General features: G+C 43.1%; 1 protein-coding gene across 1 annotated transcript in view; it reads left to right on the forward strand.

Moving 5' to 3' along the window:
* The window catches only part of GSTO1 (glutathione S-transferase omega 1), a 45,981-nt gene that overhangs the window by 2,163 nt on the left and 18,618 nt on the right, over window positions 1-25,200 (forward strand). Inside the window, exons 2-3 of the mRNA XM_033942774.1 lie at window positions 6,760-6,868; window positions 15,802-16,024. Coding sequence (XP_033798665.1) covers window positions 6,760-6,868; window positions 15,802-16,024 — 332 coding nt within the window. The remainder of the gene's footprint in view (window positions 1-6,759; window positions 6,869-15,801; window positions 16,025-25,200) is intronic.

The following is a 25,200-nucleotide window of genomic DNA, read 5'->3' on the forward strand; positions in this document are numbered from 1 at the left end:
TGGCCACAATGAACGTGCGGGGTCCACAGAATATTCTTTCCAGAGAAGCCAAATAAATTCTGGTGAAAAGCCACACCCTGCAACCATGGCAGCTGAGACACACACACACTCCACCACAAGAGTCCCCAGAATGGGAGAGCAGTAAGCTTCAGATAGTTGAAAAGCCAGGGCACAATTGAAGCACCTGATCTAATCCAATTTTCAGGTGCTTTTGGGGCATGGCGCATGCGTTGTCCTCCGCTAGCTGATTTTTTTTTTTTTTACGAATAGGGTTAAAAACGCAGCAGAAATGATCACATCCAGACGTGCTGAAGATACTGGGCGTTTGCAGTCACCCTGACCATAGGAGTCAGCTTTTCAAAATTACTGGGGGGGGGGGATGGTGGTAAAACGCACGGGAAATTGCTTCTTCCTAGTCAAGTTTTTGCTTAATATTGGGGGGTGCTCAAGCACCTCCTGGAGCTGGCTTCTATGACCGTGCCTGTATCATGTACGGTGAGGTCTGGTTTTGACCGATTTTCCTGGGCAACTGTCTCTCGCTGCTAACGACATTTAGGGGTTTTGGGAGCTGCTGCTGCTAGAGGAAGGAAGTTGAACAGGTTTTACTGCTTTGTAGCCTGTATGTGTAATTTTAAAGACTTTCACCCCCCCTCCCTCCACCACCAATGTGTTAAGGGGGAGTTTTTAGACATGAATTGTAACACTTGTCCCTCGTTTGCTTAGTGTGTAATGTATTGCTACTGCTAATCAATCATTTCTATAGCACTACTAGACATACACAGAAGAGACATTCCCTGCTCAAGAGCTTAAAATCTAGTCAAGCAGGTGCATCGGGTGGGGAAACTACAGCGGGAACGATAGATATTGGTGCTTAGCAGGTGGGTTGGAGTCTGGTTCTGAAAGCTTCAAAGAAGTGGGCTTTGAGTCTGGATTAGAATACCGCCAGAGGCGAAGCTTGATGTAATGAGTCAGGCAGCTTGTTCCAGCAAAGTAGAAGGGATGGAGTATGGAGTTGGCCATAGAGGAGAAGGGTACAGATTTTGACTTTTCTGATGAGTGGAGTGCCCTTGAGGAGGGGGAGAGGAGAGATACTGAGGAGCTGCGGAGCGAAGACCCTTGTAGGTCTGTAAGAGGAATTTGAATTGTATGCAGAAACGGATAGGGAGCCAATGACGTGACTTGAGAGGGGTAATGTGGGCATAGCGACATTGGTGAAATATGAGGCGTGCAGCAAAGTTTTGAACAGATTGAAGGGGAGAGAGATGGTTTAGCGGAAGACCAATGAGAAGCAAGTTGCAGAAGTCCTAGGGGAAAGGTGATGAGGGTATGGATGAGGTTCTTGGCAGTGCACTCGGAAAGGAAGTGTCTGATTTTAGCAGTATTGTAGAGAAAGAAATGACCGGTTTTGGCAGGCTGTTGGATATGTGAAGAGAAGGAGAGAGGCGAGTCGAAGATTACCCCAAAGTTACGAGCCAACGAGACAGGGAGGATGAGGGTGGTGTTCACAGAAAGCGAGAATGAGGGAAAAGGAGAGACAGATTTAGGTGGAATAATAAGGGGCTCAGTCTTGGCCATGTTTAATTTTAGATGGTGGCGAGACTTCCAGATAGCGATGCCAGACAACAGGTTGAAACCCAGGACTGAATGTCTGCTGAGATTTCAGGTGCAGAGAGAGATAAGAACATAAGAATTGCCGCTGCTGGGTCAGACCCGGGGGGTCAATCGTGCCCAGCAGTCCGCTCAAGCGGCAGCCCTCTGGTCAAAGACCAGCGCCCTAACTGAGACTAGCCTTACCTGCGTACGTTCTGGTTCAGCAGGAACTTGTCTAACTTTGTCTTGAATCCCTGGAGGGTGTTTTCCCCTATGATAGACTCCGGAAGAGTGTTCCAGTTTTCTACCACTCTCTGGGTGAAGAAGAACTTCCTTACGTTCGTACGGAATCTATCCCCTTTCAATTTTAGAGAGTGCCCTCTTGTTCTCCCTACCTTGGAGAGGGTAAACAATCTGCCCTTATCTACTAAGTCTATTCCCTTCAGTACCTTGAATGTTTTGATCATGTCCCCTCTCAATCTCCTCTGTTCGAGGGAGAAGAGGCCCAGTTTGTCTAATCTTTCGCTGTACGGCAACTCCTCCAGCCCCTTAACCATCTTAGTGGCTCTTCTCTGGAACCTTTTGAGTAGTACCGTGTCCTTCATGTACGGCGACCAGTGCTGGACGCAGTACTTCAGGTGAGGGCATACCATGGCCCGGTACAGTGGCATGATAACCCTCTCCGATCTGTGATGACCCTCTCTGATCTGTGAGTTGTCTGCATAGAGGTGATACTGAAAGCCATGGAAGGAGATTAGAGCACCAAGGGAAGAAATGTAGATGGAAAAAAGAAGTGGTCCCAGGACAGAGCCTTGAGGGTAGCGGGATAACAGTGGAGGAGGATCCACCAGAGCATGCACTGAAAGTGCAGTGGAAAAGAGAGGAAGAACATCATATGATAACAGAGCCCTGAAATCCAAGCGAGGACATTGTATCGATGAGTAGGTGGTGATTTACTGTGTCCGAAGCTGCAGATAGATCAAGAAGGATAAGGACGGAGTAGAGGTCTATGGATTTGGCTGGAGAAGGTCATTGGAGACTTTCGTAAAGGTAGATTCTGTAGAATGAAGAGGGCAAAAGCCCAATTGAAGCAGGTTGGGCAGTGGCAGGGCAGTGGTGCTCCTCTCCTGCCCTCTACGCCCCGCCTCCCCTGTTTTTGCCTGACCTACTCCCCTGCCATGTGTGTGCCCCTCTTCCCTTCCCCCTTTAATTTTCTGGCATGTGCAGCATCACGAACTTGCTGCTCGCTACTCTCCCTCTGATGTCACTTCCGGGTCCTGTGCCTAGGGAATGACATCGGAGAGAGCCGACACTGATGCGAGCAGCACGTTCATGATGTTGCTCGTGCCGGGAAAGTTAGAGATAAGAGGGAAGGGAAGGGGGGCATGTGTGTGTGTGTGTGGGGGGGGGGGTTGGGGGGTTGGGAAGGAGCGAGGAGTGGAAGGATGAGTGCTGGCTTCCCCACCAAGATGCACCTGGAGTGGACACCTCCCCCTCTTACTATGCCATTGGGGTCAAGTATAGCTTGAGATGAAAGAAAGTCAAGAGTAAGACAATGGTGGTGAACAGCACATTCAAGTAGCTTGGATAAGAAGGGGAGGAAGGAAACGCGACGATAGTTGAAAGAGCAGGTAGGGTCCAGTGAGGGTTTTTTGAGGAGTGGTGTACCGTGTTTCCCCGAAAATAAGCCCTAGCATCATTTTTTGGGTAGGTCTTAATATAAGCCCTACCCCAAAAATAAACCCTAGTCCCGGGATTCGCCAGCAGCAACTCTTCAACCTAACCCGCTGCATCCTCCATGCAGCCAAACCCTGCTGACCCTCCATCTCTCCCTCCCCACTGACTGCAAGCGAGCCTTACCTTCATCCAACGCGGCAGAGTGAATTTCCCGACGGACAAGGCCAAGCAATCTGTTTAGAGTGCTGCTGGCCCGTCGCTGCTTTGGATGAAGGTAGGGTTCGCTCGTGATTGGCGGGGGTCCGGCTGCGCAGTGGGGGCGGGGGCGTGTGTGCTCAAAGGTTCTGCTGCACAAGGGATGGGAGGGTGGGAAGGATAGAAGTTGGGCAAGGGTTCTGCTGCATGAGGGTTGGGAGGGAGGGAAGAATAGAGACTGGGCAAACTTTTGCTGCACAGGGGGATGGGAGGGAGGGGAGGAGAGATGCTGCACAGGTGGGGGAGAGAAAGGAAAGAGGAAGAATTGTCTTATTTTGGGGGACAAATTGTCTTATTTTCGGGGAAACACGGTAACAATGGCATGTTTGAAGGTGTCGGGCAGTAGAGAGTGATAGGTAGAGATATAGCAGATGGGATGACAATAGGAGAGATAGTGGTAAGTAGATGGGTGGGGATGGGATCAGAGGAACAGGTGGTGAGATTGGAGGAGGAAATAAAATGTGCAGTTTCCTCAGTAATTTCAGGAGAGGAAGATAAAAGTGGCAAGGAACCAGAAGGGGGTTGGTAGAGCGGGCTGAGAGAGGTGGTTCAGTTGAGAACTCAAAGGTTAATCTTGTGATCCTTGTCATAGAAGTACTCACTCATGGTGGGGGGGTGGGGGGGAATGACCTTGAGTAAGGAGTTCAATGTGGCAAAGAGGTGACGAGGGTTGGAGCCGAGAGTCAGGCGGTTATAATAATCTTGTTTGGCAGGTGAGAGCGAATTGGAAGGAAGTCAAGAGGAATTTAAAATGAATGAAGCTGGCATGAGAACAGGATTTGAGCCAGAGCCTTTCAGCAGACCTGACACTGGAGCATAAGTGATGGATTTTAGAGTTTAGCCAGGGCTGGGGTTTGTGGCACCTTACAGAGTGTGGGGTAGGAGGAGCGAGGGTATTTAGAACAGAGGAGAGTAGTGGTGTCTCTTGATAGTGTTGTACAGCCAAAATTGCTTTTTTAGTCCATTTGATTAGAAAGCTCTTTTTTTTCCTACCTTCATTTCAGGTCTTTTTTAAATTTTTTTTAAATTTTATAAACTGCAACAGTGTAGTACATTTAGTTGAATATAGAAAAACACCCACAGAGACTACACCATTTCATACAATTAGTATATAGAACTATAACTTACCCACCCACCCTTCTATCAATAATACAAGATAATATTACTACATTGATACAAAGATTTAATATCTATCAATTACCTCTCTTTCCCCTCCCTTCCCCCCCCCCCCCCCACCCCACCCTGGATGTGTAAGGAAAAAAACTCAGAGAAAAATATGTAAATCATTAATGTGAATCAGCATATAAAGCCAATAGGCTCCATACTTTGTTAACTGAAACACTGGATCCGAAACATTCTGCATTTATTCTCTCATATTTGTATGTATTACATACATTTGTCCACCAAAATATGTAGTTTAATCTATCATGGTTTTTCCAATTTTTTCGTGATCAATTGAATAGCCTCATTTCAGGCCTAATAACATAAAAAGCATACATACTATATTGGATATGAACATGTTTCGGAAAAGTGTCCTTTATGTCACGGGAAAAAATCAATATGGATTTTGTTTTGAGGGGTGAGGTGGTTCCCTGTGTAGGTAGAACTTAAACCAGTTGGGAAGGGATGTCTACAATTAATCTTAAAAACCCGCTTGCGAACAGCACCTCTTTGGGATGTCTTCTGGGTGCTGTAACCTTATTTTAATGAAGCCAGGTTAAGTGGCACAACCATGGTTAAGCGTGTCGACTTAAAGTTCTGGTTCTACCACAGCAGCCTTTCTACAGTGGGGCAGCATGCAGGCCATATAGCGCCTGAATCCTCTGCTGGTTAAGTTTGAGATCAGTACAAACTAGATGCTAAAGGGCCCAAATAAAAATGAGCTAATGGGGGGGGGGAAGGCAGGGGTGATGAGGAAGGGATGTGGTGCTGTAGTAATGAATATTCAGGGCACAACACAGTGGGGTAAGTTCTAGGTTTCGTGGAAACTTCTGGATCTTTGCATCTTAGCCAAGATGACATGGCCTCCTTTTTTTTTCCTTTTTCATCTTTACATAAGGTTGGGCTTACAATAAAGCAATACCATCATTAATGTTTAAACATTTGAAATTTTACAAAAAGCATGTATTGTTGGGAAGACGTGTTATCCTACAACAATGGGTTCATACTATTTCCCCATTGTTCTAGCAATGTTTCAAGTTTCAAGTTTATTAAAATATTTTTTCAACCGCTTATTCAGATTTCTAAGCGGCTTACAATATAAAATTTCATAAAACACATAAAAACAAGGGATACCGAATATCAACACAATCTACTAAAAATCATTAATAAAAATATGAACTTACTTCACACAATAGGGTAGTGGGGAAGAACTACATTTGTTATAGAAAAGGTGTTACGTTTAAGGGGAAATACATAGAGGGAAGGTTACAATGTGCTTTAGTTTAGCTTGACTTTAATGCATCAATTATTACTTTGGGGGGGGAGGGACAAATGGGCCAATTTTAGTTAGACCAGTGGTTCTCAACCCTGTCCTGTGGGACTCCCAGCCTGCTGTGTTTTCAAGATATCCCTAATGAATATGCATGAGAGAGATTTGCATATAATGGAGGAGACAGGCATGCAAATATGTCTCATGCATATTCATTAGGGATATCTTGAAAACCCAACTGGCTGGGGGTCCCCCAGGACAGGGTTGAGAACCACTGAGTTAGACCAAAACCCTGCTGTTTCTGTTTATATTTGGGAAAACTATATTATGGACCTGCATGTTCGGGCACGTAGCTCAATAATGCTTCTTTATGATACTCTAATCTGTCATTTTGTATAGACTACTCCAATTGCCTCATTCAGGTACATAGTGGGGGGTGGTTTTGGGGGGAGGGAGACTATGGAGGTAGCTCAAATCTAGATTTTCTTCGGGGCCTATAAGAACACAAGGCTTTGGTAATTGGATGTACTGCTATGGTATTGCTGACTCCTTGTAGGGAGGGGTGGTTTGGAAGGGGATGGTATTAGTTTGGTATATCATATTGAAAACTTTTTGATGATACTGCTTACAATTGTATTCTATGGTTCTCTGTTCTTTTGTTCTGTATCAAGTGCTATTTTTTTATGTTGCTTTGTAAGCTCTTTCTCTTATGTTTAATCAATTAAAAAATTGTTTCTAAGTAAACATTTGGGAATTTGAGTAGCAGGATGATCCATACATGAGTAAAATTTTGCACTTTTTTTCAGGGAGTGCTGCTCCGGCACCAGTTCCTGCAGGACTGATTCGTATCTACAGCATGAGATTCTGTCCCTTTGCACAGAGAACACGCCTTGTCTTAGAAGCCAAAGCAATAAAGTAAGATAAACAATATCAGACCATTCTGCAAGATTATAGCATCTTATCCCAGGACAAGCAGGCAGGTATTCTCACTAATGGGTGACGTGATCCAACGGAGCCCCGATGTGGATGCCTTCCAAGCAGTCTTGCTTGAAGAAACTCAAAGTTTCGAGTCGCATGCGCGAGTGCCTTCCCGCCCAGCACAGGGCGCGTCTCCTCAGTTCTTACTTTTCTGCGGAGCCGAGAAGTCCGTCTTCGACTCTCTGCGTGAAGTTAGTTCACTTGCGCCTTCTTAAAGTCCGCGGTTTTGGGTTATTTTACTTGGAATCGTTGCTTTTCGTCGTGCTTTCTTGTTTTTTGGAAAAAAAATTTCTTCCATCCGTTCGACTGGGCAGGCCACGTGACCGCAGCCCCGCGGTTTCGATCTTGCGGCGGAGCTTTTCCAGCCTATGTCCCAGCCTATTACCGGTTTCAAAAAGTGTGTCAAGTGCCAGCGCCGATTGACACACCGATTGAGGAGATTTGTAAGGCTGCCACTTGGTCCTCGGTTCATACCTTCACTTCTCATTATTGTCTGGATGCTTTCTCCAGACGGGATGGACAGTTTGGCCAAACAGTATTGCAAAATTTGTTCTCCTAAGTTGCCAACTCTCCCACCATCCCATTGTGGTTAGCTTGGAGGTCACCCATTAGTGAGAATACCTGCCTGCTTGTCCTGGGATAAAGCAATGTTACTTACCGTAACAGTTGTTATCCAGGGACAGCAGGCAGCTATTCTCACGTCCCACCCGCCTCCCCTGGGTTGGCTTCTCTGCTAGCTATCTGAACTGAGGAGATGCGCCCTGTGCTGGGCGGGAAGGCACTCGCGCATGCGCGGTGCGGGCGACTCAAAACTTTGAGTTTCTTCAAGCAAGACTGCTTGTGAGGCGTCCGCATCGGGGCTCTGTTGGATCACGTCACCCATTAGTGAGAATAGCTGCCTGTTGTCCCTGGATAACAACTGTTACGGTAAGTAACTGTGCTTTTTGAACAAAGTTTCTCACTGTATAGTATCTGGCATAGTAGAAATAATCTGGTGATTTCTAATCTAATCTAGTCTTTGGTTTATATACCGGGTCATCTCTCATCAGAGCTCGACTCGGTTTACAAATAGTCAGGAGACCAGAATATACATAACATGATGAGAAATTAAAGTAGTAGAGTTTAAATTAGAAACTATCATAAAAATAGATCTTGCATTAGTTTATAATATATATACTGAATTTTTTTAATGATTCTTTGGGGATTAATTTTTCAGAATGGCTTTCTTAATATGAAGTCCATGTACCAAAATAAACAAAAACTGACTCACAATCAAAGACCTATTATAGGAAGAGGGGGGGGTGTTATTTCTGTTATAATTTGATCTTTGAATATTTACACTTGGGATAGGAGGGAGGATGGAAGGATATGACTAATTGAATAGGGTAAGGTTATTGGGGAAATCTATGCTTATGTGTTTTATTAAATTATCATTAGGTAGGTGGGTGGGTGGGGGAGAAAATGTTTGGTTATGTATATTTGAAAATTAAATGTGCTTTTATTGACTTATTATATGTGATATATTTATGCATTGCACTATTGAAGTTTGGAAAATCAATAAAAATTAAAAGAAAAAAGAAATCCATGAATTGTGCTTGGAAATGTCAGGATAGCATTTTGGCCCTGATTCTATAAAGTCCGCCTACAGCAACATGGATTCATCAGAGGCAGGTCTTGTCAGCCAAATCTGATCAATTTATTTGACTTGGTGACCAGAAAATTGGATAGAGGGAGTGTGCTAGATGTGGTGTATTTAGATTTTAGCAAAGCCTTTGTTCCACCCAGGCATCTAATAAATTGAGTGCCCTTTTATGGGCCCCAAAGTGATGGACTGGGTCAGGAACTGGTTGAATGGAAGGTGACAGAGGGAAGTCGTCAATGGAGATCACTCTGAGGAAAAGGATGTTACCAGTGGTGTGCCTCAAGGTTTGGTTCTTGGGCCTGTTTTAACATTTTGTAAGCAATATTGCTGAAGGGCTGTCAGGTAAGATTTGCCTCTTTGCAGATGATACCAAAATCTGCAATAGAGTAGACACCCCTGATGGTGTGAATAACATGGGGAAGGACCTAGCAAAGCTCGAAAAATGGTCTGAAATTTGGCAGCTAAGATTTAATGCTAAGAAATGCAAGGTTATGCATTTGGGCTGCAAAAACCCAAGAACAGTACAGTTTAGGGCAGGAGTGTCCAACTTTTTGGCTTCCCTGGGCCGGATTGGCAGAAAAAAATGTTTCTGGGGCCACACAAACGTGCAAATGCTGCAGCAAAGACAGAGGAGGAAGACGGTAAACACCCGGGTGTAGCAGAGGAAAACACTGCATCGCCCTTGACTGGAGCCGCAGGTTGGACACCCCTGGTTTAGGGGGTGTACTTTTGTGCACAAAAAAGCAGTAGGACTTGGGTGTGATTGTATGTGATGATCTTAAGGTGGCCAAACAAGTTGAAAAAGGCAACAGTAAAAGCTAGAAGAATGCTTGGGTGCATAGGGAGAGGAATGGCCAGTAGGAAAAAGGAGGCATTGATGCCCCTGTATAAGACTCTGGTCAGACCTCATTTAGATCTTTGTGTGGGCGATTGTGAGCACGTCATGTGCTGATTATAAGATCTATTCTCCCTATTCCCTGAAGCAGCCACAAGGCAAAACGCTTGGCCATCATCGGTGGGGTTGGGAGCCTGTGTCAGATTACATGCTTAAGATAAGCCCTTGCATTTAAAAGCTTGAGCAGTTTGTAAAACTTTAAAAATTTCAATGATTACCTAAAATAGGTTTCAAGCATTGCCTGTTTTCAAACTTTCAGTGACATTAGGAGGTTTTTGTGCCTATGAAGTTATTTGCCCTTTCCAGTTAGTGGAGAGTTTCCTCACTAACGGGTTCTGAGACTTTACCTCATGTAATACACTGAGGTTTCTTTGCTTGCTTTTTGCTTGTTTCACTTACAAGTTCACAGCTTTTATGGTATTAGATAATTTGAAATTCTAGCTGTGTGGTTTTTTTTTCTGTAGTGTGATTTTATGAACCCCACTATTTACATTACATTGCAGATTTCTATTCCGCCATTACCTTTCGGTTCAAAGCGGATTACAAAAAGAGTTATGGAAGAAGGGTTACAATGTTAGATCAGAGAAGGTTTCCAAGAGAGGGAAAAGTAGGATCTGGGGTTAGGGAGGGGATGGTAAGAGGGGGGTTAAGCTTTATCATGGTATTAAGCTTTATTAAGGGATTTCTTGAAGAGTATAGTTTTTATTTCCTTTCTGAACATCTTGTAGTCTGGGGTTGTTGTCAATAGGTTGGAGACTTGGTTGTCTATCTTCGCTGCCTGAGTTGCCCTTTTCCATTGAGAATATTGACCATTTAAACCTCTACTCTCTGTTTTCTGTCTTTCAACCCATAATAGGATATTTACCTCCTATCCCATGACTTTCTAATTTCCTCATAAGTCTTTCATGAGGTACTTTGTCAAATGCCTTCTGAAAATTCAAATACACGATATCAACCAGCTCACCTTTTCTACACGTTCCTTCACCCCTTCAAAGAAATGCACTAGATTGATGAGGCAAGATTTCCCTTGACTAAAACCATGTTGACTTTCTCTCATTAATTCATGCTTACGTATATGTGCTGTCATTTTGTTCTTTATAATAGTCTCTACCATTTTGCCTGGCATCAACATCGGACTTGCTGGTCTATAATTTCCCAGATCACCTCTGGAACCCTTTTTAAAATTCGGCGTCATATTGGCCATCCTCCAGTCTTCCTGTACGATGCTACATTTTAAAGAAAAGTTACAAATTACTAACTATAGCTCTGCAAACTCATTTTTCAATTCTGTCAGCAGCATAGAGTCACGCTCGTCGTCGACTAAGCATGCTTTGGCAGCACTCTGCATCCTAACATTTAAGTGTCCCCATTTTATACCAGGGTTTTCTATGCCTAAAGACAGGTGCTGATATCGGAGCCAAACAGCACCTGATTCGTAGAGGCATCTATCTCAAACACACCCATGATCTGCCCACTTTAGGCGCTTTGGGGCTAGATGCCTACTTTCTATAGAATCAGGTTTTCAAGTTAGGTGCCTAAGTTTCAATTAGTTCCAGTTAAAGCGGATTGGGAGGTGTTGAGTGCCAATAGAGACACTGATTAAGCCTGTTGCTGAATTAAATTAAGCGCTGGTCTATTGGTTTCTAATTGTAGGCAGTCTTTATAGAATCCAGACCTTTGGGGCTAATTAAAGGTAAGCTAAAAATGTAATTTGCAGTTCTTTTTCAATGAAGTCTTGTCTTCAGGATCAAGGATACCAGAACATCATGGGTTGATAAGAACATTTGTGTGTTAATATAAAAGACCCACCATGCAGGGCAGGATTAACCAATAGGCCAAGTAGGCACATGCCTAGGGCCCAAAATGGTCAAGGGGGGCCCGATGAAGGAGGGCATCAACATTGTTTTTTCCAAACAGCGATGGGCCCCTCCAGCATCGATTGGCAATGCGGGCCCTCCCCCCAATCGACGGAAATTAAGACAAGCAAGCAACGTAGGTAAGAAAGGCAACAAGAACTGTAATTGTGCAAGCGATGTTGCTTTCCCAAAGCTTCCCTCTGATGCTTCCTGTTTCCGCCTGGGCGCATGGTGGGGTGGGGTGGGGCAGGGGGGCCAGTGTACTTGTGTGCCTAGGGGCCCTCGACGAATTAATCCTGCCCTGCCAACATGGTCATGTTTCGCTCTGCTACTGAGCTGCAGCAGTGGTCAGTTGAAATATATACATTTCAGCATTTTATGTTTAAATGATTTTTCTTGGAGCCAACAAGAAATCACAGATGCAAAATTTCAGCTATATAAGCAGGGCTCCAGAAAACAAAGTTTTTGAAAATATTAAAAAAAAACCAAACATCCCCCCCAATTCAGAGTCCCTGACACCAGCCTTGGAAAGGATAACATTCGGTAAAGCAAACAGGCAACAGGAAAAGTTAGTAAATACAATTGGCAATTGAGAATAAGACTTCTGGCCAAAGGAGTCATAGTGTTCCAGAGGGGTTCCCAGGTAGCCGTAAAGCTCTCTCTCCACAAGGTAGAGAGATCAGAGACTCCCTGACGTTTCCGACACTTCAGCATTTTATAAAACAAAAAAATAAATACATTTAACAAAACACACTTACCACAAGAGCCTAAAGAGGTCCCAGACCTGGTGTACTCTTATCAGGATTTGAGTGGAACAGTCTTGGGTAAGACATGTGTCACTTTTTAGCAATTTAAAATCCCAACTCCTTGCTCTGTGGCATGACACTCCATAACGGCTCCCAGATCTGCTGGAACTTTTTCTATTGTGTGAGAAAAGTCCATCCTGTTTTGTATCATTCCAGAATCATAATTGCATATGGTGAATTAAGTCGCTGAATTATGTTAGGGACAACATTACTCAAAACTACTGAAGAGCTGGTCACCTTAATTTAATCTTGGATAGTCTGGGAGCAATAGCAGCATAGCTATCAAAGAAGAATCTGCAGACGTAGAGGCAAAACTGGAAAACATGAAAGACCTTATTAGATACATTCTCCTCCCTCCTGCTAAAAATAGCTGTACAGTATATAAAAAAAAGAGCAAAACATGTGACCCAAAGAAGCACATTTAAGACCTTGAACAGAATGCGATTCCCACATGGCTTCGCTCTTAGGGAAAATATAGGCCCTGTAAAGAAACTTTAAACTATTCCCGTGAATCACAGAAGTCAACTTTAATTAAAGGTTTACAAATTAATCTCTTAAAATACACCCTCTGAATAGTCGCACCTAAATCTGAGGATTAAACCTATGCCTACTTTTGAAAACTCAAGGAAGATCTGCTCGTAGAACCCCACGAGTATCCTTTTTTTTATTTTAAAAGTTCTCTCTCCACCAAACAAAACTACCTTTTCAGCCATAGTTTCTGTTAAGCAGATACTAGACAGAGGCAATTATAGTGTCTTAGTTGCAAGTAAGCAAAATCAGCCCTGGGAAGCTGGATTATCTTTTGCCCAGTTTAGAGAATTCTTCTTTTCTATTTCAACACAAATTAAAAAAAAAAAAAAAAAATCATAAAACACACTAACACTGGGTTTTACTAAATGACGTTAGAGGTTTTTTAGCTTGGGCCAGTGAGGTAAATTCGCTGACGCTCATAGATTCGGAGCACTTTCCTCGCTGGCCCATGCTAAAAATCTGTAGTGCCATTTAATAACAGGAGTCCCAAGTAATCCTTAGTGTTTGGGCTGTTACCATCCTTACAAGCAGATGTTATCCCTAGTATTTCTCTACCTCCAGTAGAGGGTAGGTTGTTCAGGCTGGTGCTACTAGTCCCTGGCCTAGCTTCCAGCAATGCAGGTCTTTGCCTTGCACCCTAGTTGAGCTTAACAGCTAGCTGGTTTCCAGACCCAGATGGGACCTGGTCAGGCATAGCACTTGTCTCTGCTGCCCTCAGTCACCTTCTATAGATGACCATTGGATTGAGGGTTATAGCTCAGCCTCATAGAGCCCTGCCGTAGGGAGCATAGCTCCTCTGTAGCTCCAGGCAAACCAATTTGGCTGGTTTGCCTGATTGAGCTTTGGTAAAAAAAAACAATCTTCTTAAGCGACAGCACACAAGGAGGAGCTATCAAGGGGGACTCTGGGAATGCCAGGCTCCAGTCGCCCCTTGTGGATCAGCAGATCTGTGCGCCAGCCATGTGACTGAGCATGCAGCCAGGGTTGTGATCTTCTGGATCTGTGATGGACCATCTCCAAATTTGGAAATGGTCCTAGAAGGAGTGCCAGATGTCTGGAGACTCCTTCCTTAGAGGGACCCTTGATCCTGTTGTCTTTGGAACAACAGCTATTTTGAGTTAGGCAGATTATTTTTCTGCAGAAACCTGTATGGCCCTCATCAGAGCATGAGGTAAACATAGAAACATGATGGCAGATAATGGCCAAATGGCCCATCTAGTCTGCCCATCCGCAGTAACCATTATCTCTTTCTCTCTCCGAGAGATCCCACGTGCCTATCCCAGGCCCTTTTGAATTCAGACATAGTCTCCGTCTCCACCACTTCTTCCGGAGACTGTTCCATGCATCTACTACCCTTTCTGTAAAAAAAGTATTTCCTTAGATTACTCCCGAGCCTATCACCTCTTAACTTCATCCTTTGCCCTCTCATTGCAGAATTTCCTTTCAAATGAAAGAGACTCGATGGAGGCTGATGGCCACTTCACCTGTAGAGCTCCTGAACTCATTTGGCTCCAGTCTCTCTTAGCTACAGAGATTGGGTCCCGCTCCACTTAAGAGGCCTCTCAGACCTCAGGAGTGGGACCCTCAATGGGAACCAAAAGGAGATTCTGGTGGGATGGACTCCACTCTTGGAGAAGCAAGTATCTGACAGACCCTCCAACTCGGAATTTGAATTCTGCACCTGATTTTTGCCCCCTCACAGAGAGGCAATCTTTTGTCATCTTTTTTTTTTTTTTTTTTTTTTGGTCAGGAAGATCTTTCCCTCCTCATTTATATAGAGGCCCTTAATCTTTTCAGAGCTTAACCAGCTGATATGTCTGAGGGTCACCCTCTTATCTGGCAAAGCCCCAGAAACAGTTTCTGCATCAAAGTGCTTTATCACATGGCGTAGGAGTCCCCAGATGGGTTTCTCAGTGGGGTCGAAGACAAGTTATATCCCCGTGATATTTTTGGTAAATCAAGGAGGGGGGGATGCAGGGATGGAATGACTTGAAAATCCATTTATTTACATGCATGCCCTAAATTAAATGAAATATTACTACTACTACTACTACTACTTTATTTCTATTGCAAAATTTGTTCTCCTAAGTTGCCAACTCTCCCTCCATCCCATTGTGGTTAGCTTGGAGGTCACCCATTAGTGAGAATACCTGCTTGCTTGTCCTGGGATAAAGCAATGTTACTTACCGTAACAGTTGTTATCCAGGGACAGCACTGTACATTAAGACGGTTCATAGACAACGGCGCGAAAGACAAAGGCGCGCCCGGACAATTGAGTGCAGCGCGGAGGCGCACGCCGCTCAAAATTACTGTTTTTAGGGGCTCCGATAGGGGGTTTTGTTGGGGAACCCTCCCACTTTACTTAATAGACATCGCACCGGCGTTATGGGGGGTTTGGGGGGTTGTAACCCTCCACATTTTACTGTAAACTTAACTTTTTCCCTAAAAACAGGGAAAAAGTGAAGTTTTCAGTAAAATGTGGGGGGTTACAACCTCCCATACCCCCCACAACGCCCCCACAACATGGCGTGATCTCTATTAAGTAAAGTGGGGGGGGGGGGTTTCCCCCCCACGCCCCCCGTCGGAGCCCTAAAAACAGTAATTTTGAGCAGCGCGCACCTCTGCGCTGCACTCAATTGTCTGGGCACGCCTTTGTCCCGGCGCGCTTTTGATCTGACACCCATTAGGTTCATAGACAAAGGTGGCGCGCGCCTCCGCGCTGCGCTCAATTGTCTGGGCGCGCCTTTGTCCCGGCGCGGAACCCCCCCCCCACTTTACTTAATAGACATCGCGCCGGCGTTATGGGGGGTTTGGGGGGTTTTAACCCTCCACATTTTACTGTAAAGTCTCCACGCTGCGCTCAATTGTCTGGGCGCGCCTTTGTCCCGGCGCGCTTTTGACCTGACACCCATTAAGACAATCCCTATTTGATAGAGCTTACAATCTAAACAGACAAATGGGTCAAATAGGGGCTCGGGAATTTCTTAGAGGTTATTAACGTTTTAAGATCAGACAACAAAAACATTCAGTAATCGTCCTTGATATGTGTTTTTATGTATGGTTGTAACCTGCTACGGTCACTGGATACAACAAGCTATACATTATAATAAAAAAAGACTTGGATTTTCTTTCCTTTTTAGGTATGAAACAATTAATGTCAATCTGCTCAATAAACCTGAATGGTTCCTGGAGAAAGCACCGTTTGGCCTGGTCCCTGTTCTGGAAACAGAAAAGGGTCAAGTGATTTATGAATCACCAATCACATGTGACTATCTGGATGACGCTTACCCTGGGAAGAAGCTGAACCCTGTAGACCCTTATGAGAAAGCAAAGCAGAAAATGCTTCTGGAACACTTTTCTAAGGTGTGTAGTCGGAAGCATTGATACAGCCATCTCTTCACCTTTTATTTGCTTGCATTTAATTTGTTCTTGATATACCACCAATACAATTTGTGACCTGTCAAGGGTACGATGGATCTCATTAGGCATAATAGCCAAAATAGCCTCTCTACTGTGATGTGGCCTGAAGCCAGGTAATGTTTTGTATTACCTGCCTGAACAAATGTAAGTTCTGTTGACAAAAGGCTTGGTGCCCGTAATCTTAAGAGCTGTCACAGCTGGAAATAGAGTAGTACAGGAATCTGTAGAAAGCATTTTTCTGTTCCATTAAAGTCCAGTCCAAGAGAAAAAGCACTTGGCAGTGCTTCCTAGGACAGGACAATGAAAGGAAGAGCTGACCTTGATTAAGAATGTCCATCTCTCTGGGCCAGCATGTGGCAGGTGGAACTTTCGTTCCCTGCTATGCAGAGACAAAACTGCTTTTGTCCCCACACCAGGGGTGAGCAACTCCGGTCCTCGAGGGGCAGAATCCAGCCAGGTTTTCAGGATTTCCCCAATGAATATGCATTTAAAGCAATGCATGCAAATAGATCTCAAAACTGAAAATTCAAAACTCTGAAAATTAAAATAGTTACTGTTGGATCCTGTAGCAAGGAGCAGATGTAGATGGGTTTATTTGGCATATAGATTTTATACTTCAGCTTGTCTGCGGTGTTCTTTGCTCACACGTTTAAAGACAATAGACTATTTTCAGTCCAATTCTTTATATGTGAGTTTGTAAACCATTGGACCCCTGAGGAAGGCGTGTTCGCCGAAACACGGACCGTGTAGGGTTCCGGGTGGATTTTTATCACCATATTTTTTAGCATTGTACTTTTTAAATTGAATTTTCATGGTTTTATATGTCAGTGTTTAATAAATTATCTCCAGAACATCTGTATCCACAGTTTTGTTTTTGTTTTCATATAGATTTATGTCCATGCTTTCATGAGTGATTTTTGAAACAAAGATTTAAAAAGTGAAGAAATTGGTTAGCAGCTCTGTAAAAAAGTCATAACAAATATGAAATCTTTTGCCTTTTGCTGATGGATTAGGGTGGTTACTCCTTAAATTTCTGCCTCGTGGCTTTCACTGCCTTCTGGCCATAAACCAGGATTTTTTCCCTGTACTTGTGCCAAAATTTCCACATAGGTGTTGCTATGAGGGTACAGCATTCTTCTGTACCTGTATAGACTCTGCAGAGGGTGAAAACTAACCATGGGGTTTTCCTTTGTACTCTGGTACTGTGCTCCTTGCGGTTCATAGACAAAATCGCGCGAGACAACGGCGCGCCGACAACTGAGCGCAAGGTTGACGGCGCGCCGAATAAAAGCACTATTTCAAAGAGCTCCGACGGGGGGTGTTGGTGGGGAACCCCCCTATTTTACTTAACAGACATCGTGCTGGCGTTGTGGGGGGTTTGGGGGGTTGTAACCCCCCTCATTATACTTGAAACCGAACTTTTTGCCTGTTTTTTAGGGAAAAAGTTCAGTTTTAAGTATAATGTGGGGGGTTACAACCCACAAACCCCCCACAACGCCAGCGCAATGTCTGTTAAGTAAAGTGGGGGGGTTTCCCCCCCACACTCCCCGTCGGAGCCCTTTAAAATAGTGCTTTTCTTCGGCGCGCTGTCAACCTTGCGCTCAGTTGTCGGTGCGCCGTTGTCTCGCGCGATTTAGTCCCGTCACCACTTTTCTTGTTCACTTACAGTTGTGCAACAAGGCATGAACTAATGCCACCAAGCAAGTAGGTGTGACAGTAACATTAGTGCAGCATTTCTCAGTGTATACAGCTAGTGTGGCATGTGGGTTGTAATGCGATTTACAGCATGGCGTTTGATCTTTTAAAATCAGATAATCCATTTGTTTAGCCTTTTTTTTTTTTTATTTCTTTAGGGATGGATAAAATTCCATCCAGCAGTGCTTTTTTTAAAAACTGTAGCAGTTACTGACAAACCACATGGCTCATCAGTTTCTCTGGTCGTCTGCATTAGAATTCTAACCAAATAATTCCACCCTTAAGAATTGCTTTATTTCTTAAGGCTATAGGTAATCATTTTAAGCCTGTTTAAGCTTGGCCAGGAGTCTCCAGTTTTTAGCACTGTGGGGTTTTTTTTTTTTTGTATGTAAGAACACTGTATCCATGTTACAAGTCTCTCTTTTAAACACACAATTCAGTAAGTAATGCAATCCTCTATAATAAAACCCTAAGCGCGCATGCGCACTTACAACGCCGTGATCTCTGACTCCGTGATGTGTGCTTCCGTGTCAGACATGCGCAGTAGAAGGAGCCAGCGGTGGTACGCTGGTTCCTTCTACTGCGCATGCGAAGGCACCTTAACCACGGAGGCAGCGACCATGGTGACTCCCCCCCCCCCCTCCCAGCTTCACTCTGTCTAAAACAGGTCCCCCAAGTCTGGCCACGGCCCGCGGTCTGGCCGGCTCCCTTATTGAAAGCATTCTTCAATCCACTGCAGCGGTGGCGCTCATCTCATGAGCTGCACCTGCGTCAGAAGCCTCCCTGACGTCACGTCAGAGAGGCTTCCGACGCAGAAGCGGATCGTGAGAGGAGCCGTGGCTGCGGCTTTGAGGAAGAGAAATGCTGCTGCCCTGCTGCACAGAGAAGGGGGATGAATGCTGCTGCAGCACAGGGAAGGGGGGGAATGCTGCTGCACAGGGAAGGGGGGAATGCTGCTGATACTGCTCAGGGAAGGTGGGGGAATTCTGCTGCTGCACAGAGAAGAGAGGGGGGAGAGGGAAAGGGGGCCAGGGAGCAATCTTGGTTTGCTTTGGGGGGGGGAGACAGAAGGGAGCCAGAGAGAGAGACAGAAAGAAAGAGACAGACAGACAAAGGGAGCCAGGGAGAGAGACAGATAGAAAGAAAGACAGACAGCGAGAGGGAGAGAGATATAAAGAAAGAAAGATAGACAGTGGGAGGGAGAGAGACAGAAATAAAAGAGACAGGGGCAGGAAGAGACACAGAAAGAAAGAAAGACAGACATATATTCTAGCACCCGTTAATGTAACGGGTTTAAACACTAGTATGCTAATATTGCTACAAAGTGCATGCTAATGAGCTGCAGAACTGACTGGATGTGTGGGTGTCTGTTTATTTTCCTACCTATGATTCAAAAAAATAGGAACAAATGTCCACATTACTTTATATTCCTATACTCACAACAAATGTGGACTTACAGATTCATTTAATCGATCCTCCATGGATATGGTGATAAATGCTGCTCCTTATTCCCCTGAAGAAGCCGTGAAATGGAGGTGCTGTGTAGGGATAATCAAGTTTGTCGAAGTTCTGTTTTTCACTTTATATATATATATATATATGGGACAATCAAGTTTTTCAAAATGATTTCTGTTTTCCACGATATATTGGAAGAAGTTAATATTTTCTAAAAGATCTAAGAAATGCAGTTATATCTAAAAAGACAGAATCAAGGGTGTGATTGACTTATTCAAGAAACATAGAAGATAAGGACATTTATAAATTTAAGAAAGGATTGTCCGGTATATTGAACTGAAGGACATTTGTTTCAAAATTGAATATCATATGACAGGAGGTTTTTTTGACCTGTGATTGAATTGTGGTTGGGTATTAAGTGTTGCAGAATGCTTGCCATTGGTGCAGGCTGTCCCACTCACTGAGGTCTTTTTTCCTCCTTTATATATGGTGGTAAATATAAGTAAATTGAGTCAATCATCTCTTCTTTGGTCATACAAAGTCCACATTTGTTGTGGGTGTTTTCCTATTATCAATAAGGAGAAACTGAACTAAAGTCTAGAGATTTCCAGTTTGGGATCCACAAACCTTAAATGCTTTGACCTAAGTAGGTAGATAGGGAGCTTGTAGTCCCTACGATATCCTAGTTTTTAAGAATGCATCCCTGCCTGAAAATAAGCATGGAGTGTGTGGGGGGGGGGGAGGGGGGAGAGCAGACACAAAAGCAAGCAGGTAGGTGGCGACGATGAACTGGATGAGCCAAGTTTATTAAAACAATAAATAGTTCTATAATTGTCACAGTAATAAAAGGTTCCAAATTATCCTTCCGACAGATGATATAGCTTAAGTTCTGTGATAGTGTTGGGTACTGACAAAGAATGGAATCAAAAGACCAAAAGCCAAAAAAAAAAAATAATGGTCCAATGAGTATAGTGACAAATGCCAAAAAATCTTTCCATTGAGTGATGCAACTAAGCACTGTGTCTGTATACAATAGTAACAATGGTAGAAGTCACAAGTTGGGGGGAGGGAGAGGGGGAAGGCAGAACAGAGTGATAGGAGCCTAACTTGGTATACTGCATCAGACCAAAAGCCCAAGCCACTCAATATCTGTCCAGTGTTGGAAACCAATCAGCTTGCAAGTACTGGTATATGGCAGGATTCCATGTTTACACCCTCAGACTGGCTTTTCTCCAAGTCTACTTGGCTAAAGTGATTTTTACGGACTTCTCCAAGAAACTATCAAAATTTAAAGCAAACTGTACTAACTGCTCTTTTCACCACATCATCCAACAGATTCTAGAGCAGGCTTGTTCAACCAACAGCCTGGGGACCAAAACCTGGCCCACCAACTTATTTTTTTCTAGCTTGGCAGAAGCTTAGTGGAAACGCAGGATCCCTGCTTCTCAGCTACAGTTCTTCTAACCATGAGCCTGGGTTATGTGGCACCAGAAGTTTGGGTTGGTCCTGTGGTTTCAAGTCCTGCCATTAGAGGAGTCACTGGGGGGAAGCAGATTCCACCAGACGAATCTGCAGCTAAAGCCAGGTGAGGCACAAGGGGTCTGATTCTGTATAGGATGCCCAGTCTCATGGCTTTTGAGAATCACATCTGTCCTAACATCTGCCTAACCCTGCTGATTCTCTAACCGGCATCCAAGTCACAGATGCTGTTTAGAGAATTGCGTTGCCACTGAGCTGATCGCAGCAAGGGAATTTCTGCGAAACATTTCAGATGCCTATCCAAGTTTCCAAGTTTATTAGGTTTTAATATACCGACCATCAAATAAATATCTGGCCGGTTTACATTACAATAAAAAATATAGATAAAAAAGAGGAATTAATATAATCAATATTTAGAAGTACATACAGTGTAAATTAGAACATAAAACATAGACAAGACAAACTTGAGGGAAGAGGTTTGTGGGAGGGTAAAGTTACATTGTTAAGAGAAAAGGGAGAAAGAGGGAATGGGAAAAAAACATTAGGGTAGGGAAAAAGTCTTTTAGAAATAATTTTTGAAGGTTAAATAATTGAAAATAACAGAGAAAGTAGATACTAAACTGAAATGAATGCATCGCGGAATAGAAAAGTCTTTAGGCCTGTCTTAAATTTATCCAGTTGTTGTTCGTCGCGAAGAGGTTGTGGTAAAGAGTTCCATAGCATTGGAGCAGAGACAGCAAAATTTATTTTCCGCGTGTAGTAAAAATGTTTAATAGAGGGGATCAGAAGGAGATTTTGATTTGTGGATCTCAGAGTACGAGATGAACATTGGGGAATGAGGAGTTTATATAGAAATGAAGGCAGATGAGAGGATTTTATTTTGAAGGTCAAGAGAATAATTTTATATGTGATTCGGTGGGCCACAGGAAGCCAGTGGGCATCTTTCAGAACTGGAGTGACGTGATCAAATTTACCTAGTTTATAAATGAGTTTTATAGCTGTATTTTGAATCAATTGGAGACGTCGGATTTCTTTTTGGGGAAGACCGTTAAGAAGGGAATTACAATAGTCTAGGTGAGAAATGATCAGAGAATGAACCAGAATTGTAATTGATTCGAACTGCAAGATTGAAGTTAATGAACGAATGATACGGAGTTTGTAGAAACATGTTTTTATTATAGAACTGATGTGATCATGAAATGATAAATCTTTATCAATAATGACCCCTAAAAGTTTTATTTTTGTTTCCATTTGAATTGGAACAGATTTAATAGTTATTTTTTCCAGTAAAGATTCAGTATTCTTGGTTGAGAATAAGAGGCCACGGGATTTGTTGACATTGAGGGAAAGTTTGTTAGAGTAGAGCCAGTCGTTTATGGAATCCAGTTTATTGTTGATATCTTTTATGTCAGAAATGTTGGAAGTGTTGATTGGATGAAGGAGCTGAATGTCATCTGCATAGGCGAAGATCGTAAATCCGATAGATTGAGCTAGAGTTAGAAGAGGAGATAGAAAGATATTAAATAGTAAAGGTGATAAAATAGAACCTTGTGGAACACCATAGATTTGAGCCAAAGAAATCGAAGTTTCATTCATTGCATGAACTTTAAAACTGCGTTCTGAGAAGTAAGACGTGAACCATGAAAGTGCAGATCCGATGATACCTATTGCCTAGGGCTGCTTAAGTTTGCCTAAGGCCACTTCCAGGCGAGCCCATGCCTAGCCTTGGGCAAGCTTAAGCATCCCTAGGTGCCTCCCTGCACCTGCGATGGACACCCACAGTGTAGGTGGCCTGCCTCAAGTTGGTTTTTGTTTTTTGGGTTGTTTTTTTACAAAACATGTGTCCCAATTTTCTGACAATCAGGATGCTGTTTAAAGAATTTGGCCCTAGGAGTCCAAACAAAACAAGACTGTGTCTATCTTTCCAGCTTTTTTTCAGCAAAGGGGAGGGGGGTACTTATGAAGAGAGAATGACCAACGCAGGGGTACATATGAGAGCGAGTTAGTCCTAATATTGACAGAGGGGATGGAGTTGGTGCTGTGGAGTCGGTAGATAAATCCTTCGACTCCAGGTACCCAAAATTGTCTCTAACTCCTCGACCTTGACTCCACAGCCCTCTTCACAACAAAATTGATCAAGCCCTCGATTTCTGGAACGGAGAGTAATTCAAACATTTCTCGATGTGTACTGCCTTTAAAAGTCAAAGTTTCTCGTATTTGAGGTATTACAGCAAATTTTGAATTGCGCTCCTAAGCAGATGTTGCCAATAAAATCATTTAAAATTATATCCTGGTTTACATCTGAAGGTAGATGGAGATTGTCACACAGAAAAATTGGAGGAGACAGAATAAATCTGTTTGACAATATTGGAGACTGGTAGCAACACATCTTTTGATTTGTACAGAAAAATTTTCTCAATAGTTATATAAGCTTGTTCATTTTTCATCAAGTGAGGATTGAAATAAAAGGATTGAAATTGGTCCTGATCAGTTTGAGATTTTACAGAATAAAGTACTCAAATTGCATGTGGAAATCTTGTTCCTATTACTCACTTTTCTTCCTCTAGAGACAGTTTTGGCTGCTGAGATTTAAGACCTCTAAATACTTAAAATCATTTTACTCCAGACTTCTTAGAAAATGTGCTACTGTTCACTGCTCCAAATATTTCCACCCCAATTGCTCAAAGATAGTTGGGGATTCTCTTCCCAAATTTTTTATTTTAAAAGTTCAAGAATGTAATTGCTGAGTTGTGCCATATGTTTTTGTTATTGCAATTTCTTGAAACTTCCCAATTTTTTTTTTTTTAAAGTATTTTAAACACTAGTTTAGAGGAAGGGATATTTTCCAGATATGTGGAAATGCTCTACAATTAGGCCATGGGCAAACTATGGTTTCTCCTCTTCTGAAGAAATCCAAAGTTATAAACTAAATAACTAATTCTTTCATTTTTAGCAAATACTTTACAGGTAGGTAACTCAATGGATTTTTGGGGATCAACTGCTTTTTTTTTTTTTTTACATCTATCAGGGTTCTGATTAGGTCACAGCACCGCGACTTCTCGGTTTTGTATGCTAGACGAGGTTATCACTTTTCATCCAATTAGATTTAGATTTAACAGCTGTCTTCAATGTAGTAGATTATCTTGTATCCTCTAATTTTGCCAACAGGAGTATAAAAGAGTGTCCCACTAAACTGGTTTAATTCATAGTTCTCAGGACGATTAATTATCAATAGATAAATCCCTGTGGGTCTCCAAAAGATAAAGTGTAGACAAATTTAAGGGGCACATTAAGATCACTTCTGTTGCAGCTTTAGGGGTTTTCTCTTGGGATTTCCCTAGCCTATTCTCCCATGTCCAGTTCTAAGGGTCAGATTCACTAAATGTACCGATCGTGTCCTGACCAGTTTGCGATCATTCCCCGGCCTGATTCACTAACCTTATGCATGATCAATCTCCCACCTGATCCGATCTGCCCATGCAAATGAGGGGAAATGGCATGCATAAGTAGGAAGCCATCGATTCACTAAACAGAAGAGACACCGATTGGGTTTGCCGATCCGAAATGAAGCGACTGCTGGGGACCAGTCACTTGCTGTCCTTACCGACTCTCCTGCTCTGAAATCCCAGTATTGAGGTTACAAAACAACCATCAAAATAAAACTGTACATTGCTCCCTTTTCATATATTCTTAAAAAGTGCAGTGCAAGCCTGTGGTTTTAACCTGCGGGTTTAAAGCATGTTTAATTTAATTTAATTTCATTTCTTATATACCGCTAATCCGTTAGGTTCGAAGCGGTTTACAGAAAATATACATTAAGGATACAATAAAAATAAGATAAGTAAAGATAGGTACTTAGAAAATCCCTTACTGTCCCGAAGGCTCACAATCTAACTAAAGTACCTGAGGAACAATTAATGAAAAATAAAATTATAATATGTAAAGATAGAGATAAAGATTGAGACAAGATATGAAATTCCAACAAGTAATTCAATAAGCAAATTAATAAGAATTGAGAAGAAAAAATAAGAAAAAAATAATAAAATACCAATTAAAATAAAAATAATGAACAATATATAAAATAAAATTAAGACCAGTCAAACAATATGATCAGAGTCAGAGAAAAACCAAATTGCAGGATAGTCAAATTGGATCCGAGTCTGGGCAATGTCAAAATACAGGTTTGATATTTGGGATGGAGGAAAGGCAATGCCAAATGCAGGCGAGATTGTAAGGATCAGGTGACCGCAGAAACATCCGGGCAGCCGCCATTACCAACTCGATGTATCGCTGCCTTAACGACCAACTGCCATCATCTTTCGATCCAACAGCTGTCACCCAGGATCCCGGGGACCCTCCAACAATAATGCGACTCTCCAGCAGGACGACTGCCCCATCACGCTGCTGCATATGCTGGGGATCCCTCTGATGTTGCCTTTTCTTCAACAGCACCGCCTCCAGGCCCGCTCCGTTGTGCCGTCCTCCTCCCC

This window comes from Geotrypetes seraphini, chromosome 4 (assembly GCF_902459505.1).
Source record: "Geotrypetes seraphini chromosome 4, aGeoSer1.1, whole genome shotgun sequence".
Classification (NCBI taxonomy): Eukaryota; Metazoa; Chordata; class Amphibia; order Gymnophiona; family Dermophiidae; genus Geotrypetes; species Geotrypetes seraphini.